We start from the raw sequence: 19738 nt of genomic DNA, 5'->3' as shown, positions 1-19738 counted from the left end.
TTTCCAAAATAAATCTTTGGTAAATATGCCTTAAAAAATCTTGTAGGATTGGGGTCAGCCAGAAACACTCTGGTGATCTTTCACTTCCATGCTGAAAGTAAATAATCAGTTGAAGTAGATCATTATAAGTGAAGGCAGCAAGTGAACAATTCTTTAACAATCCTTTTACATCTAAATACATAGACACATCAATTAGATACAATGTAATTGCAGGTCAATAAAATTACAAGTACATCAGTCTTCAAGCCCTTTGCATCTTCAAGCAGGGCTTGGAGATGCAATCTTGAGGACTTTAATAGCAGCCGGCTACTATAATGGAATGTACAGTGAAGGAGACTGGCTACTCAGAGTTAAAAACATTTGACTAAAAGACAACAGGTATTAATTAAATAATGATTGGAGATCCATAATGGCACTGTGCAAGATTGCCAAGAACTTTCAATTGTCACCAAGCTTTTATAGACAGGAAACAAAAACCCAGAAATCGTGTCCTTCCTCAAAAATGAATTAAAGCTAGTCAGAATGGATTTTGTGGTGCAAGTGTGAAGACCCTTAATATTTAAACTCTTTTTTCACAGCAGTGATCCAATCCTACCACATAACTTTTCATGATTACAACCTTGTCATAACAAATTGAAACAAGACTAGGTCTTGTCTGAGAATACCAGAACTATTCATTTAAAGAACATCAAGATCATCTTGCTTCAAATCCTGGAGGTTTCTCACATACCAAAAAAGAACTTAAATTTAAAAAGTACATGATTGTTCTACAGGAAATGTGACTCTCAAGGTTATTGTGTGTCATTGGGGAATTACAAAAAGAGCACACCTTTTTTTACATCAGGTATTTTTTTTTGCTAAAAAGGCTTGATACAGTAACCAGATTCAAACCATTAAAAAAATTGAACAATATGTACCTAAATATCATAATGCAGCTGTATTCATACCTTATTTTTAATATTCCCCACCAAAAGAGTTTTAATGGTCCCTAGTGCTGCTAGTCGAACAGACTTGATGTTGTGACGAAAGAAAGGCCAGAGTCTTGGCACAAGTTCAGTGAGAGAGCTATTATTGCCAGATGCTGTTTCTTGTTGGGAAACGGAGGGACATGACAATATTCCTGGCAGCAACATCATAATGCTGTTAGTTGAAGCAGTCAAGTCATCAAGTTCCACTAAGGTGTCCCACAAAGTCACAAGAACTTCCTGCACCTGAGAATACAATGTTTAATTGGGTTAACTGAAAATTCAAACAAGTTACTGTACACATTTGAAGACAAGATGCACTCACAGATAAGTCACACCCTAAGTTTAGAACACAAAAAAGAGTTTCACAGATAATAAGTAATACTTTACAGACTGAGGTAGATTACATTTTCCTTTTTCTTTTTTAACTTTGGGAAATTCACTCCCCAGAACACACAAAGAACTAGCTGCTAACTCGAAAACCTTGCGGTTATCTAGTTGTTAGGAATTTCCTTATGTATGCAAACATTTCTAAATATATAACAAATGTATTATATATAATAATATTAGTAGTAGTATTAGTAAATATTGGAAATGTGAATTTAGCGTAAAAAAGTAAACAGTACATGGTACAGTGTAGAAATACTAGTAGCTTTTCCTGTGTAATGTGTTTCATGTTTCATAATGATTCCAAATCTTTACACATGCAGTCAGTCATATTGCAAAATTGCCCTCCGTTCCATTCCTTTCCTTTCCTCTCCTCTCCACCCCAAGGTTTCTCCAGCACCATTACTTACATGATTGGGTGCAAACATGACTAGCGACTCTGCCACAGGCAACAAAGCTGATGCAGCAACTGCCCGAACATCGTCATCATCATCTTTAAGAGCTGTTACTATAGGGTCTAACACCAATGGCAGCAAATCTCTGGTCAAATCCTGTTAAACAGAGGAATGTCACTGAGAGGAACTGTTCTAAAATACCAAAACTCTCCACAAATTCATGAGGAAAACAAAAAATAAATGAATGTTCAATCAAAACCTTTAATGAATAGTACAGATTATTTCATCCGGATTACAACTTGAACATAAACATTTTAAGACCCTAACTTTCCTAAACTTCTTTACTTTTCAACCATCAGTTAAAAATATTTTGGGAAAAATCTGAAATTCCATGACTTTTCCAAACTTCCTAACCAATTTTTCAAATTTTCTGGTTTTCCAGGCCGAGATTCATGCAAATTTCAAATCCCATTACTTTTCATGACCCTTCCATAACTGTGCGAACCTTGAAAGCAGACAATGGGCTATTCAAACCCAACAGTGTCCGGCCCTTCACTGCAGCTTTAGTCAACAGGAAAAAACCTTGGCCAAACTGAGATTGTTACGGTTAGACGGGGTTTTGCCACGTTCAAACAAAACTGTGATTCAACCAAGGTAAAATCGCAGCAAATGGACAAATAGTTTTGAGTGGTTATCTTCTGGAACCACACAATGGTTGTAGAAAGGGATGACTAAGTTGAAGTGATCATCATTCAACTGAAGAACGAATAGTAGTGTACGTTGTCTACAATTTGCCATAGCTAGCTGCCATTGTGTCTTCTAGATGAGTAAGCCTTTCTCAATATCTAATCGTCATCACATTTTCAACTGTCAGGCAGCCCTCACCTGTCTTACAGCCATCAGATACTTGAGTCCCATGAGTCCTCCATGTCGCACCTCCCATTCTTCCTGAGCTTGTAGTGTCAACAGCACCATCATCACTCTCTTAACACTCTCAGCATCACTGTGCTTCAAGGTCACACCTATTGTCTGTGCACAAGTCTCTCGGACAGGAGCAACAACCTGCCAACCAGCAATTTGACAAGAATATGGTAGAATCATGAAGCAGTTTTCTTTAGCATTGGTAAGGTCATGTAAAAAGTAACAAAGTAACAGACTTGAAACGTTAAAAATTCACCTACCTCATCGCTTACAAAGTCTCCAAATCGGTCAAGTGCCATGACACAAAGAAGGTGTAGGGACATGTTTTCCAACCATTTCCTATTCTGAATCTGAAGCTGAAATACATGTTGGTTAATGAGAAGAAATGGAATTACGATCGCATTATAGGTAAACTTTTTGACTGAGGCTGCCTACATAACTCCAGGTTTCATAAAGATTTTAAGCAGGCTGGCAACAGATTAGAACACCTCGTCAGAATATTTTAATTACATGCAATCTCAGCTGAATATGTTTTTTAAGGAAAAAGTCAGTCAAGATGTTAAAAAGTAGTCCAGCCAAATTGTTCACTGCTGGTCAATTTGCCCAGTGGGCCCTTAATGAAATCCCTTGTCCTAACCCTCCACCCACTCCACCAACAAGACGTGACTTAAATGTCATAGCCTGCACATCGTAAAATTAACATGCCTATGATATTTAAGAGCGCTCCCCAGGAACTTTCACCTACGACCATGCAAGATAGAAAAATCGAAAATCGCCAAACTTTGTCATAATAAAGGACTACTAAAACCATTTGTAGAAAGACATGTTTCAGTTTGTTTCGATAATTGTTTTACCTTCGAAGTGACTTTTTCATTTTGGTGGCCTGTGAGCGGGTAAAACCGACTTAAAAGTGTCACTTGCATGGGCCGCTCGTCTTGAAATTACGAAGGAGTAACATAAAAATCGAAGCAATTGAACATAAGTAAACTAAATCCCTCACACTTTCACGCTGTCAAATGTACATTCAATGTGATCCAGAATTTTTGGCCAAATTTTAAAAGTTTACCGTTTCTAGCGGAATTACAGCATGCCAAAATAATGTAAAATTCAACCGCAAAAAAAGCATCCTGGTACATGGCTTTGTCAACCAAGACTATATTCATCGGAATAAGCAATGTTTCGTGTACGATTTGATGAAATAAAATTTTTGGGTAAATGAAACGATAAATTTTTGGAGCGCTATTTAAACATGCTATTTATCATCAAAAGTTGACCTTTTGACCTTTAAAGGAGGGCAAGCAATTTTCACATCACACTCGCTAATTTTGATTTTTCCAACAAACAATTCAAAACTCTGGTTATTCTTTCATAGCACAATGTTCAATAAAGTCAATCGCTTGAATTGGGACAGGTTTAACGTTAGTAAATATGATTTTAGTTACGAACACGTAATTTGGTTTAGGGCTACAACATCGACAAATTTGCATATAAATTAGTTCGTTTTGATTTCCACATAGAATATTTTTATTTACGTTAACTTTACTAAACAAATTAAATCACAAACAAGGTTAGTCGTTACTTTAACTGATTATATGGCTTAATGTACCTTAAAAATCCTTTTCACAAGAAGAAAAGACGAGTTTGCTTCTAGCCGCCAAACGACCATTGAACCTTTTGACGTATCTCTTAACTGTCACGCAATATACGCTTTCAGTCAAAACATGCGTGACCGCGGGGCAAATGACAAGTCAGATAAAGCAAACGTCTTCTTGAATGTTGTATCTTAACTGACAATAATTGAAATTGAATTTAAACGTGTCCGAGTTTCCGAATGTAAAAGTTTCTGACGTTGGTGCAACGATCCGCAACTCGTTACATTTGGTATCGTTCGTGCATTGGTCCCGTCCATCCTCCAAGACGTTTCGAGCCACCGGCCTAACATGTATGCAGCTCCGACAGCTCAGCCAAACTCCAGTTCCTTCAATGAGTCCAAAAAATACAGGAGCTTTTGAAAAGCCTTACATTATTAAAAAAAAAAAATAGCCGGTACAAACTCATAGCATGAGGTAAATGGGTACCAAACACTTTTCTTTTCCGTGTGCGCGCGCGTGGCCGCCTGTGAAGAGTCACACTATGAAAGAGGGCGGGAAAATCCTGTGTTAAAAAGGGCAAAAAGGTAAGGGAACAAAAAGGAAATTACAGGTTACATGTAAAAAATGAAACACTTCTATCAGTTCATCAGCTTCATAAAAACTGAAAGCTGTCCAAATACAACACATTTCCCAATTTATTCTGTTTGATTCCAGGATAACTTCAAGAAATGAAATATTTAAAAAAAAAATGTTACTACACAAATCATGTGCTTTAATTAATCTATTACACAACAAAGTCTTCCTATTTTAAATGAATAATGGAGACGAAATTTTCAATTTTTCATTTTCCATCCCACAAGCCAATCAAGGATACGAGAGCGAAAGAAAACGCAAGTGCACGCAAATGTCTGCATTCTTGAAATCGCTCCCTTTCATGCTCTAAACATGGAGGGAGGGAGATCCTAGCACTAGGAAGATCCTAGAGGGCGGATCATCCTAGCGCCATATGTTTTCTCTATTCAGTTTACATGCAAAAAGTTGCACTTGGCCCTAGCGCTAGGTTCTTCCTAGAGATAGGAGCTTCCTGGCTGAGAGATAGGAAGATCCTAGAACTAGGAAGATCCTAGCACCATGTAAACAACTTTCGCTCGGAAGATCTTAGTACTAGGAACAAAAAAAACAAACATGGCGGCAGCCAGGCGTTCAGTTGCTCAAGGCCGACAGTTATTCTTTTTTCATTCTCCACTTGGTAACAACTTCGGCCGAAATTTCTGCATGCAAAGCAAACAGAAAGGTTTTTCGCCTTCTCGGATCTTCTTAGTGCTTGGATCTTCCTTCCACCATGTAAACGGCCCCTTAATCAGCGAAACGAGCGACTTGTGTAATTTAAAGTGCCCGAAATTCTGAATTTTGATGTCAGTTAGTGTATCCAAAATGTCTGTTCTCACCATGTCCTGTCTTACACAACTGGTTGAATACTTTTTTTTACCTATGAAGGAAAGTTTTGTTTTTCTCATTTAACTTATGGCGACGGCCACATGATATTTCAGTTCTTTTGTTCATTGTTCGTAGTCACGCGCTATGACGTGTACCGATTTCTGAATTTGGTCCCATCCGAAATCACTACCATGTGCATTTGGTAGAACACTTATTCCTGTGCTACACCGTGCTGACGAGAGCCAACCAGCTCGAAACAGCTGTCCACGGTTGCCGCATTCTGTTGATTCTCGGTTTGGTCTCTATCATGTCTCTGTCGTATTAAGTTTTCTACGCAGTCCGATCAGCTGTGCGGAAATTCGACTCATGAATATTTTTTCACTGATTGTATTTGTCGTTAAAGAATTAAAAAGTGACGTTTTGCGTTAATCCAATGAGTGGCATAGCTCAGGCTTGTGTGTATACTAAGAAATATCAAGTCACTCGTGGAATATTTCAAGAAGTACCACTCGAAAGCATTGCATAACAAGTATGTATCTGACTGCAAGGTTCGCCCCCTGCATAAGCTATATACTATAACGTAGGTATGGTTTTTGAACCGTTTTGGTGGTACATGTTGTAACCAATTTGGTCTGACAGCGTGAGCCTGAAAACGGAATGGATCCAAGAAACCAAGTCTGAAAATGGATATGAGTTTTAGACGACAGTTCTGAAAAAGGGTACCCAATCATTTGATATTTTGGTCTGAAATAGGGACAAGGTTTAGAGAACTGAGCCGCACACCCGAACCCCCATGGAGGGCTCGTTGGGGATACGCGATGCACAGTTAGGAAATAAATTCAAGTTGGGACACTATTTTAGAAACTGGCTACTTGGTAGGACGGGGTCATCTCAGAGTCGAGGTCATTTCGGGGTCAACTTGTGGATCGATTCGGGGTTGAGGATCATTTCGGCTACCCAACTGAGGTCACGCGCAAAGCAGGTGGCATACACAAAAGCGCTACATGTTGGCCTGCAGAACAAGCGTTATTATTATTATCATCATCATCATCATCATCATCATCATCATCATCATCATCATCATCATCGTCGTCGTCGTCGTCATCATCATCATCATCATCATCATTATTATTATTATTATTCATTTATTTTTGTGTGCTTTTTTAAGTGAGCGGAAGTAAGCACGAGGCTATTGCGGAACTCGAGTGACGCACAAAGGGAGGGGGACAAAAAATTTTTGCGCCTTTCTCGTCACGCCTCGTTCGCACTCCACGCTCGCTTCGCGCTTGCCTCCACACACACATACACACACACACGTGGTATCTCAGTCTGCAACGTAATTTATAAAGTGCCGTTCAGTTACCTGCACGTGCCAGCAAAAGCCTTGCTTCTGTGTCCAGAAAAGAATTCCACACTTTATAACTTTTAAGGTGTGCCTTTCTATCGTGACGCACTGAACATTTGCCGGATTGTCTGAGCTTGCTCAGCTTAGACCACAAATTCCGCCAACAACCTCAGGGTAACCACAATGGATGGCCAATGTGGTTTGTGAATCTAAGGTCCGCGTATATTGCGTGACAGTTGTGTCATGCGAGGTATTTCGGCGACGTCAAAAGGTTCAATGGTCGTTTGGCGGCTAGAGGTAAACTCGTCTTTTCTTCTTGTGAAAAGGGTTTTTAAGGTACAATAAGCCATATAATCAGTTAAAGTAACGACTAACCTTGTTTGTGATTTAATTTGTTTAGTAAAGTTAACGTAAATAAAAATATTCCATGTGGAAATCAAAACGAACTAATTTATATGCAAATTTGTCGATGTTGTAGCCCTAAACCAAGCTACGTGTTTGTAACTAAAATTATATTTACTAACGTTAAACCTGTCCTAATTCAAGCGATTGACTTTATTAAACATTGTGCTATGAAAGAATAACCAGAGTTTTGAATTGTTTGTTGGAAAAATCAAAATTAGTGAGTGTGATGTGAAAATTGCTTGCCCTCCTTTAAAGGTCAAAAGGTCAACTTTTGATGATAAATAGCATGTTCAAATAGTGCTCCAAAAATTTATCGTTTCATTTACCCAAAAATTTTATTTCATCAAATCGTACACGAAACATTGCTTATTCCGATGAATATAGTCTTGGTTGACAAAGCCATGTACCAGGATGCTTTTTTTGCGGTTGAAGTTTGCATTATTTTGGCATACTGTAATTCCGCTAGAAACGGTTAACTTTTAAAATTTGGCCAAAAATTCTGGATCACATTGAATGTACATTTGACAGCGTGAAAGTGTGAGGGATTTAGTTTACTTATGTTCAATTGCTTCGATTTTTATGTTACTCCTTCGTAATTTCAAGACGAGCGGCCCATACAAGTGACACTTTTAAGTCGGTTTTACCCGCTCACAGGCCACCAAAATGAAAAAGTCACTTTGAAGGTAAAACAATTATCGAAACAAACTGAAACATGTCTTTCTACAAATGGTTTTAGTAGTCCTTTATTATGACAAAGTTTGGCGATTTTCGATTTTTCTATCTTGCATGGTCGTAGGTGAAAGTTCCTGGGGAGCGCTCTTAAGTCCTCTCTTGTGAAATACATGTATCTTTACATGACTATGACGATCTGTAATATAGCCGAAATATTGTAAGTTTCAACTATCCTGTAATAAACCAAAACTTGGTAATCTACAATGATATCAATTCTCGGCCTTGCCTACTTCATATTGTACTCCACTCCTTGCCAACTAAAGATGCCACTGGCCTCGTTAACATTATATTTCTCTCTCAAAAAGAAAACAATAGTTTTGCTGTCTGTCCAGAAGAATGTTTCAAAGTTATGACCTCAATGCACCAACACTGCATTGTTTCCTTACCTCCTCAATAGATGCATCTAAGGTTTTCCCTGCTCCTTGTCCATGAACTTTAATTATTTCTCTAAGGCCAGTAGCTGCTCCATGACGAACCTTCAATCATGGGTAATAACAAAATAAAATGCATGGAATCAGTTGATGTTGTTTATTTTAAAAGATGTTAAATTTCTTTATTCTCATTGGCTGAGAGCAGACAGCTGATTCATGCTATGGTAGCATTGCACTGAATTGGATTGTCATTGGACTTTTTGACTAACACAAAACAGATCGAAACACACCAGTCACTTTTTACAGTCTTCACAGCCAATAACATCATAGCTTACTGGCAAACGACCAACAACATCCCAATTTCGTTGACCAATCAGGTTAACAACCACAGACATATATATCACCTACTGACGTTCCACAATTCACTTGACTCTGAAGATGACTTCCGCTCGGTTGTCAAAACTATGACGTCAGTCAAAGTCACCTCAAACTGAGTCCTTCTCAGGACTACACTCACCCGGATGATCATAATTTACTTACTTATGACATGACTCCTGGGTTCAAACCATTAGTTATTTTATCAAAGCAGATGTGGCATCATTTTTATGGGAAGTCACAGAATCAACGCTGGCCAGAAATCACTGGTGTGAGGCGAGTGCTCTCCCTATTGCACCATCCCCATCCCTATACTACAGGTGTACATGGTAATATTAAGGCAACTTAGTTCGGTGAGGATGCTCAACAGAACATCTACGGGAAAGGAAAGAAAATTCTTACACAGAAGTAACAAACCTCCCACGACTGATGAAACAGATCCTGACAAAGTTCCTGGCAAAAGTTCTCAAATGGCCATTCAGTAGACTGTTAAAAAACAAAAATAAATACAATAAAATTATCTAAGTATACACATGCACACAAACATTACTGACAACATTCTATCCTTTCATGTTAAAATGAGAATCTCTAATTAGTAAACATACAAGCACAAGATCTTACTGCAGAGATTCAACTGAACACCCTCTACTTGACATAATTATATATATATAAGTATTAAATTTATTATATTTATATTGCATTTTCTAACTTAAAAGTAAAACAAAGCTTGCTGTAGGTGTAAGACAAGTAAATAAATGAATCACTTTTATTTATTTAAATGTCAATGGATTTAGTACAGAGCAATAATTGGGGGCAATGCTCTCCAGACACAGAATTTGGAAACAATGGTTTTTGAGGGGAGAAAACCAGAGTGCCCGTAGAAAAAATGCACAGCACACGAAGGAGAATCAACAACAAAAGCCATGTATAACATCAAGTCTGGGAGTCGGACGTGGGCCACATGGCACTGGGAGACAAGTGCAGTGGGCACTAAATCAAAAACACAGCATTTTCAACCTGTTAACTGGTACTACAGATGATATAGCAGTTATGTACATGCACAAGTGCATACTAAAGTCGTTTTTTTTTTTTATTAAATTGTCACTTTAAGGTATATATTAAGATAAAGTAATACCACACCTCTTCAAATGTTGCTGAAACATCAGTAACCTGATCGACAACCATCTTATCAGATTCTGCAGGTTGGTCAACAATAACACTGGCTGTCTTGCGTTTCTTGGAAGCTGGTCCATGCTCTGTGTCCACATCATTATCAAAACTATGATGAGTTGGATTGACAGGAAAACAAATCAAAGTGGTTAATAGCAGTATATTTTTAATTAATTCAATAGCAACAAACTGTTGGCAGGGGAAAAACTTTTTATTCATTTATTTCTCTATTCATTTATTTAGTCAGTCAGTCAGTCAGTTAGTTAGGTAGTTAGTTAGTAACAGTTACTATGTACAGTTAGAAGTAATGAGAGCGAATTTTGACAAATTTTGAGACATTTCGCCACTTTTCGACGAAAACCAGCCATTTTTAACGAAACAAAATATCACCGAACTTTCGACGAATTTTCAAAAGCGCTATTGTCTTGACACTTTCGAAATTTCGAAAGTATATGCGAATGTACCAACAAAAATTGGAACGACAATTTAAGAAGATTCGTGAAATTTCGAAGGAAATTAGTCACCCACACAAACAGAACATGGAAAACAGGTTGAACAGATACTGTTGATAATAAAATTAATTACAGCTGTACAGACATTAGTAAACGTGACAAGTAAGCCTACTAAAGCTATTGGCTTAATATATAAATAGACTAATCCTGAGACTAGTAAATTAAAATGTGGCTTAATGCAGAGTGAGCAAAGAGAAATAAAAACAACACACATTGAACTTGTGTCACACCTTTCAATGAGATATTGCTTAAGTTTAAAAAAAAAAAACCAGAAATGGATGGTAAACTAATCAGTGAAATGGCAACAAATTGCAGATGTTAGACCCTTGACAAAGGATGCTGTAAAACTGCATTATATCGGTTCTACATTAATCTCTGAAGAAGTTCTGTTCAAAAGCAAAGTACAGTTAACTGTAATTACTATTGTTGATGGTCATAAAAAGAGAAACCAGCTTTCATGTGGTGGAGAAGCATTGTCACTGTCCTTGCTGGTCAAAATACCAACTTACCAGACACTTACAGCCTCATACATGCATATACATATTAAAATGATACCTCACCTGTTGGACTGCAAAGAATCGCCTTCTTTTGATGCATCCTTAGATCTCTGCTTGGCTAACATTTTGGCTTTTCTGATGGCTCTGTTCTTTTCTCGTGAACTCATTGATGAAGAACTAATTGCAGCTATCTCTGCTGCCACAACCTCAGCTGCGCTCTAAAAAGGTACATGTAGTAAACATACTGTAGTTACTTTAATAAATTATCATTATCATTTAACAGAAAGCCTAAACAAAAATAAGAGAATAATCATACACTTGACCACAGTGTATACCAGTCCTATTTTTGTGAGCCTACCTGTAATCTCAGACAAAGGACACTGCTGGAACTTACTTCAAGTCTCCCATAAAAATCTAGACCCATTATTTCTTCATGTTATAAACCTCAATCTTGACAACATGTATTTATATACCCACCCCACCCCCCCCCCACCCCCGGTATGTACATGTTTGTATTGGCCTAGAATTTTATTCATTTTAGTCAGGCAAACATTTTGACTGGCATCCAATCATGTCCATTATTTGGAGAGCAAAAGTATTAAGCGGCACTGGTACTAAGCGGTCACCCTCTATTGAGCAGTCATTTGTTAAAATCCTGAAAATTACTCCCAATAACTACTGCAATTTTGACCTCTAACAAGCAGTTCCCTCTGTTAAGTGGTCATGGTCACAGGCCTTTTCTAAGTCCCAACAAGCTATCTCTAAATTGCCTTGTCACTTTGTAAAAGAAAATTGTACTAAAACAGAGTAACGAATAGCCTGCCAGGTATAAACTGAATTTCTAATGCCCTGCAATACTGACTGCAGGATCTTGGCATTAATGTTTTATTAATTAGTCCACTTTCACACTATACACTCCTTTGTCATACCATTAAATGGTTGCAGTTTGTTAACCAAGGAAGTTATTTTGTAAGTGCTTTTGTGTACATGTATAAACCGTAAATTAAGTTGTAAACCAAATGTGAAATGCTGCATGAAATGGTGCTTTTATTGTGTTTGACACGTATTCTGTGCAACATGTATTAACCCTTTAAGCCCTAACAGTGATTAGCATCAAATTTCTCATCATCAATGCTTATTCAATCCCTGAGGGCAGGAGAATTTAGGATAATTTTGATCACCCAAGCAGAATTTTCTATTTCTATTTCTATTTCTATTTCTATTTCTATTTCTATTTCTATTTCTGTCTCTATCTCTATCTACCGGTAGTTCTAGAAAATTTTAAAATATTTTTGTACGTTTTTTGTCAGGGAAATTGTTTTTATACAGGGTTAACTACATGATTTTCCTATTCAGGATGTTTTGTATTTGTGTTGACAAGGCCTCCTGAATAAAATGCAATGTTATGTGTTATGTTACTTAATTATGTCAATAACAATCTCCCCAGTACTTTAATATGGGGACAAGATTTTTCATTTACATGTACTGTAAGATAGGAAGATTTGGTCTTTGGTGATGAGGGGTTAAAGGGTTAATTAAGCGGTCAGCCTGTATTAAGCAGTCACTGAGCTATTCCCCGAGGGTGACCACAGCTTGGGTTGTAATAATAAATTGTCAAACTCCTTAATAATTCATAAAGAGAAAAAAGAAATCACTGCTGTGAAGGAGGTTTGAAAATGTGATCTAAATAATCATAAAATTGGGTAAACGTTTGCTCTGAATTTCTCCAAGGATTATAATGGTTTGAGAAACTATATCAAGTACTCAAAAGTGTGTTTCATCTGATTTCCAAAAAACTCAAAATTAGTTACTGTTAACAAAATCTTGGCTGCGCTTCATTTTTGTTTTTACCCACTTCTCGGTGTTTGGAAATTGGATGAAACGCTCTTCTTGGTGTTTGATATATTACTTGTATGTACCAGTAATACGTTATAGATGTGTAAGGCAGACAACAGGGGCAAATTAAATAAAAGACATCAAATAACAAACAAAGCACACATGTCACAACTTGCTACACTCACCTCAAATGATTTTTGTTTGTTCAAGGACTTTCCTTTTATCTCATGGGTACTAACCAAGAGATCTTCATCATCAAATAATTTATCCATTCCAACATCTATACCAGGAGCAATGTCCAAGCCAAGCCGTTTTCTTAGAAGCTTCTGCTGCCTACTTAGCCTCTCCTTTGGTTCAAGTCCTAGAAATAATTAATACAATTTAGTGAAGAATATTAAAAAGGAACCTCCACTCTGTCAGAAAAAAATTTGGCGTTAAAATGTTGGAAATGTCTAAATTCTAAATTTAAGTTTGAAATGTAGAAATACATGTAACATTCAAGTGTGCTAAAAATTAGATACGATTATCGTCTATTTTTGCTTTTAAATTTCCCATTGTTAATATTTATTGTTAATTGTTAATTTATAATTGGAACTGAAAGACAATATTTTTAGTCCCCAGTGCAGTTAAACCCCCATTCCTCTATCCACTGGCTGGATACTCTAACAACCGCACTTGACTGTCTTAATAATTAACCTGTACATCTCAGATATACAGACCTTTACAGTGTACACCTGGAGTAATCAGTATTGCTAGAAAATTATCCAGTCATAGCCATATCAGTAATTTAGGTGATGGCAGCTGGTACAAGTAAGGAAACCAAAATGAATTTAATTTATTAACACAATAATTTGAGAGTTGCATTACACATTCTCACAAAGCCATTAACAAAATACTTCTCGAAGAGTTGAAAAATAATATACTGTAACTACCTATAAGATCTTCATCAGGAAGGTCATACTCAGCCCCTGAGGATCCTACCAGCCGCTCTCCATGTTTTAGTACACGATTGATATCAAATTTGGAAAACTCCAACAGATCACTCTCAGCTGTTTCACCACTTGCGTCCACTTTGCTACTCTCTACTGGCTCCTCTAAAAGTACAACAATATAAAACAATTTCAGAATCTCAGTAACACAAGATTCACTCATTTAGCTGCTTATTTACTTATTAGCTTATTTATTTATTTATTTATTTATTTTTTATTTATTTATTTATTTCTTGAAGTGGTAGATGAAGAATTAAAATTCTTATTTGAAATTAAAACAATAGATGCATGAGTTGATAAATCATTGTTAATCAGTACAAACACAGGAGTTTCTCATTGCATTTCAGAGTAGATGGGTAAAATCTAGAAGTAGGCATTTTACAGGTTTATTATAAAGGTTAACCTTTACACTGAACCATAGGCAGCTCAAAATCCAACGTGTCTCAGTGATGCACACAGCTCTATGTTTGCTGGTGACCCTGAATAGTACATGTAGGTTAATTCATCCTTGCCAGAGTGGTGGAAGGGGAGTGGATGGGACGAGGTTGATGAAGGACATCCCCAGGTCTTCCAGGTTGGGGTTTGGGCATGGGACCAATCAGACCAACCAGTAAACTACAGAGACCTAACCAGATGCGAACAATAACCTTTAACTTGACTAACAGGCGATGACGCTTGGGTGTGAAAGTAACCTGGAAGTATCCAGGGGGAACCAACCAGGGTGCAAGTGAATAGCGTGCTGGGGCCTATTTCTCCGAAGTCTACCGCGCCCAATAAGTATATTTTTAAACTTTTTTTTTTTTCATCGATTACACAATGATTACAGACATGGTATTTGGCCAATGTTTTCATAGAATTGTAAGATTTTAAAATTTAGTATTCAAAGCTAACAAATAATGACTTCTGTTCTGGCCCCTGGCCCCAGCGCTTCAAAGGGGGAATAACTTTATCCAGTGGATAAGTTGTTATCCAGCGGATAAAATGACAAACAAAAGCTTTTGGCAAGTTTTTCACACAATCCCATGCTCAAATCAGACCGACGCTTCTACTTTATACACAAATTATACAGCTATATAGGGAAATTCTTGCATGCATTTTATCTGCCGGATAGTGACTTAATCAGTGGATAAAATTTTCTGCTCTTTGAACAACTGGGGCTTGGTTTGGGGCCTTATTTTCCACTTGGTGTAATGTGGCCTAAGTACGCTGTAAGAAATAAACCACTAAAAAACATTTTGAGAGGGCTTCATACCCTTGATTTTTTGTGTGGATGCTGGATTCCACTGAGGCACATTCTGAGCAATGGCCTCAACTGCTTGACCAGCAGCAATTCTTGTGTCCCAGCTACTACTCTTGAGAAAGACGTGTACCTGTTAAAATAAAGGAGCACTGTTAAGACCTGGACATAATTAGACCAGGTTCAAACATCATGCTAGCATTGTGCTGAACTCAATTCTTTCTAATTACCGTGTATAGACCCTTATCCTCCACCGTCCATCTTGAGTCTCAGGGGAATAAAAAAACTTTGTTTTTGAGCGCCAAGCCTCGGCCAGAGGCGAATTCAGTGCGAGGCTTGCCATGCAAAAACAAAGCTTTTTATTCTCCTGAGACTCAACATGGCCGCCATGTGATAAAGGTCTATTTAGTTTGATGTTAGCACAAAGTCTGAATCAACTGTTGTGCCAAGTAATTTAGCACACCAAGCTCTGTCACACTTTTGAATGGGGTACCATTTTGGTATTAAAATTGGCATCTAAAAGGTAAGTTGTTCAATCACCAGGTAGAGCCTGGTAAATTGAATTAATGTGAATGCATTTTGTGATTTATGGGCATGAGTGATGTTTGAAAGACAGCAAAACTGCACTAGCCATACACATCATGATATTGACCATAAATCACAAAATGCACATGCAGTTCATACGGTTTTTTACCCATAACATTCTCAATAAATTTTTGCTGTGGCTGTCACTCTTACTGTTTCAATGGCTGTGAAAGAGCTCTCTTTTATTAAAACCTTGCCACAGGCAACTCAAGCATGAAAAGTTTCAAAAGTAATCACTGTAATTTAGAAAATATTTTAAGTTGAACTTGAATGCTTATTTTCATGTAATTTAAGTGGGGAGGAAGGGGCTTTGTAAAGTTCCCTCTTGAACGTGATAATTTCCTTCTATCGGAAGGGGACATAGAACAATCAAAGTTGAAAAAATTGCCCCCCCCCCCCCCCCAAGAGTCATTACAGAAAAAAATGCAATGTCATAGTAGAGCCAGACGGAGCCAGACCCTCCTCGGTCAGCCTCATCTTTCTTTAACACATCGCAAGAACTGTGGTACCATGTCTCACATATATCACATTGGATCACTGGGTAGATTCGCATGGCAATACCTGAACTGACAAAATCCCCCATTGTCTAGGTGTTCAGAGCACGCAGCACAAGATGAGCCCAGGTAATTTCATATACAGTGGTCTATTGACATCCACTTTTAACGACTATATCGTAGCTTCTTGTTCTACAAAGGCCCCTATTTTCCCCACAGGGTAAGGCAGGAGAAATCAAACCTCCCTCACTTTCCCCTCCTTGCATCACTAGGCGAATTGTCAATCAAATGCCAGGATATCCCCTCATGGAATAGCTGGTGATAGGTGCACAATTTAGATTTGCACTCTATAACCTATTTAGACATTTGTTATTGACCAATCAGGAGATAACATTTTGTTGAGTGTATTTATACAAGAAAATAGTTTATTAAGTAAGTTCTTGAGGCCGACATTCAAACCATAAGAAAGATTTCCGCACAGTTCAAGACATTGTTATCAAGCACCACTGTCATACTAACCATATTCCAAAAATGACAAATGTATTATGTTGTAAGTTAAACTGAATCCCAGGTTAAAAATAAAATGATTTCAACCTAGGTTGATTTGTATTTTCCTTTGTTTCAGATGTAAATTACCCAACCTTAACAAAGGAAAATACAAATTAACCTAGGCTGAAATCATTTTAAGCTGGATTCTATATTAACCTACAACATATATACCTCTTACTAACTGAGTCTGAGGTTTATACTGTAAGTTAGGGACCAAGTTTTTTCCCGTAGATTTATGGCCCAAGCATGAAGTGCACAGGCCATAAATCAACAGGAAAAAACGAGGATCTGTAACTTACAGTACAGTTTAATAGACTGTACATTGAAATACAGCCCAACGAAATTGACCAATCTCACCGCACCTACTGACTGAGAGATATTTAACAATTATTCACCGAAGTGGAGGTGAATAGTGATGGATATTTACCGAGCCGCGAAGCGGCGAGGTTAATATCCATCACTTTCACCGACACTGAGGAGAATAATTGTTTTAGTATATACCACACAAGCTAGTGGACCAAAAAATTATTTTATTTCTGACAATATACCGCAAATGGTATGAAATTTTAAAATCTCGCATGCCACGCAGTAAGCGATTTCTTATTGTAAGACAGTTCCGTCTCGCTTTCTTGCAGACAAGTAAAACTTTTGGAGACAGTTATTTACTTCCTCCGGTGTCATTTCTTCAATTTTTCTGTGAAATTCGTCTTTTTGTTGAAACCATGCTGAAAAATATTAGATGTTTCACTGTTTTCGTTGTAATTTTAGTGTTTGGCAGTTTTCGTAAACAAGGGATTGTATATTCATTTTTTGCCTTAGAATATGAGGTTGTAAAGATTAAATAAGTTATCATTTAATGCCATTAAACCAACCTTTGTTGCCATTTGTCTTATTTTAAGAGCCGCCTCTTTTATCAAAACAATTTTCTCTTTAAGTAACTGTGGCGAAACGGGAAGCCACCTTGTTTCTCTTCGGCTGCTCAGAGGTGAATAGTATTCGGCTAATCACCTCCGAGCTAGCCAATCAGCGCGCACAAAAAGTACTATTCACTTGTATGGTATATACTAAAATATATTAACGTATGGGGCTGCGTGGAAATCTTGTTAAACCATTTTTTAAGGATGTCTAAGATCCATAGTACATGAGTAGCACTCACTTACAAATTATTTTGCACAATATTTAATTTGTATTACTGACATAACTGTTTAATTAAATTAAGTTCTCATTTAGTAGCATTGTAAAGAACCAAAAGGTGTTAAGCTTACATTATTTTGCAAGTGCATGTATATAAATTTTGTAAACATTCTGTTGTTAATCAACTTTTTTAATCCATATACATCAGATAGAATATAAAATTCTCAAACAATTATTCCACACTTTAATCTCCAACAGAGCAATGGACCTAAGGTTAATTAGGCTTTTAATAAATAACTTAATTTAGCTCACTGGATCACAGTATCCGGTTTGCTTATTAAGTAATTTTACAACGTTAATTAGCTAGCTAGGATTGCTTTCATTATTTACGGTATTTTGAAAAGAACCTAAAAACCAGCTATCTTACCCTACTGAGTAGATTTTGCAGCTCATGGGGATGTAATTTTTGCACCTCTCCAAGTTGCTGGGCCGCTGCTTTCCGAGTGACTGCAGTTGAGCCGGTGTCGAGAAGCAGAAAAAGTCGTTCAAGTCTACAGCGGAACACAGACAAAACCTAAGCGAAAATGCCTCCTTTTTACTTTCTTGAAATATAAAACCCCGTATACCTTGTAGCCATTGAAATGTGTCCACAGCTGAGCGTCACATGGCGAGAATTCTCCAAAAATAACTGTCGCTTTCTACCTGTTTTTTTCTTTTAACCTTCTTCCGCCATTGATTTTGCACATGCGCTGTGGTGGACATGTCCAACGGAATTATGGGTAATACTATTCGAAATTTTCCCGCGCAAAATTTGTTCAGGACTTGGAGGGCCTGTTTCTCGAGAGGTCCGATAACTTGGTTACCGGGAGAGGTTAGTATTTTTGTGAAATCCAATTTTTTTTTTGTTTTCACGAATTGGGGAGTCGGACAATACGTACAAGCAAAGTAGTTTTTGGGACTTTCAAGGAAAGGTCATGGTTCTTTTCAGCTGAAGATGGGCTTGGTTAGTTTATTTTTTTGGCCAATAAACAACAGGAGATATTTCGATATTTCCAGTGTATCTGATTCGATAGGCCTTATCACGGTTTTGGACGCCATTTTGACGAGTAGGCAAACAGGCTTTAAATAACAGTGTTTGTATGGAAATCCGATGTCGAATAATTTTCATAAAACGTCGCTTCTGAAAAATTCATGAATTGGAAACTTTTGGCATTAGGAAAAGGATTTTAAGAAAAAAATTGGAGGGCTGTAGCAGTGCCAGAAAGCGTCCAGTTGTGTTTTGAACTTTCCATACATTTCCCTGTATTTTTTCCCGCGAACTATTTTTAGTAGCAGTTCACGGCTGTTTCGCTATACAGACAAACGTATGGGAAATTCAAAACACGACTGGACGCTTTCTGGCACAACTACATCCCTCCAATTTTTTTTTCTTAAAATCCTTTTCCTAGTGCCAAACGTTTCCAATTCATGAATTTTTCAGAAGCGATGTTTTATGAAAATTATTTGACATCGGATTTCCATACAAACACTGTTATTTCAAGCCTGTTTGCCTACTCGTCAAAATGGCGTCGAAAACCGTGATAAGACCTATTCTTATAGGCTGGTTTCCATATGATCGCGGATCGCAGATCGCAATAAGGTCTGCGATCGTCTGCGATCATATGGAAACTACTTCTGCGATCGTCTGCGATCCTGCGATCGCGATCGCAGAAGATAGAACCATGTTCTATCTAAAGGCTGGTTTCCATCGGTTTCCATATGATCGCAGACGATCACAGACCTGCGATCCGCAATCATATGGAAACCAGCC

At 37.5% G+C, this 19738-nt stretch overlaps 1 protein-coding gene across 4 annotated transcripts in view; it reads right to left on the bottom strand.

Moving 5' to 3' along the window:
* The window catches only part of LOC146470703 (TATA-binding protein-associated factor 172-like), an 87555-nt gene extending 68768 nt beyond the window's left edge, over nucleotides 1–18787 (bottom strand). For 3 of the 4 annotated variants that reach the window (XR_014866971.1, XR_014866972.1, XM_085121673.1), the window contains exons 1-14: nucleotides 18555–18787; nucleotides 18356–18479; nucleotides 15182–15299; nucleotides 13873–14034; nucleotides 13126–13301; nucleotides 11168–11322; nucleotides 10066–10204; nucleotides 9343–9411; nucleotides 8566–8655; nucleotides 2929–3024; nucleotides 2633–2809; nucleotides 1763–1903; nucleotides 948–1211; nucleotides 1–91 (exon numbers count right to left, since the gene is read on the bottom strand). The exon at nucleotides 1–91 is cut by the window's left edge and continues 32 nt beyond it. Coding sequence is in view for 2 of the 4 variants with exons in the window: in XM_085121673.1 (XP_084977799.1) it covers nucleotides 1–91; nucleotides 948–1211; nucleotides 1763–1903; nucleotides 2633–2809; nucleotides 2929–3024; nucleotides 8566–8655; nucleotides 9343–9411; nucleotides 10066–10204; nucleotides 11168–11322; nucleotides 13126–13301; nucleotides 13873–14034; nucleotides 15182–15299; nucleotides 18356–18479; nucleotides 18555–18565 (1813 nt within the window). In the remaining 2 variants the exon portion in view is untranslated. The remainder of the gene's footprint in view (nucleotides 92–947; nucleotides 1212–1762; nucleotides 1904–2632; nucleotides 2810–2928; nucleotides 3025–8565; nucleotides 8656–9342; nucleotides 9412–10065; nucleotides 10205–11167; nucleotides 11323–13125; nucleotides 13302–13872; nucleotides 14035–15181; nucleotides 15300–18355; nucleotides 18480–18554) is intronic. The other variant, XM_085121671.1, reaches the window with a different exon arrangement.
* Between the last annotated feature and the right edge of the window lie 951 nt (nucleotides 18788–19738).

Source organism: Pavona decussata, unplaced genomic scaffold, assembly GCF_977016875.1.
Source record: "Pavona decussata unplaced genomic scaffold, jaPavDecu1.1 SCAFFOLD_112, whole genome shotgun sequence".
NCBI classification, from domain to species: Eukaryota; Metazoa; Cnidaria; class Anthozoa; order Scleractinia; family Agariciidae; genus Pavona; species Pavona decussata.
The sequence above is the reverse complement of the archived record's forward strand: the minus strand, read 5'-3'. Positions and strand labels throughout refer to the sequence as shown.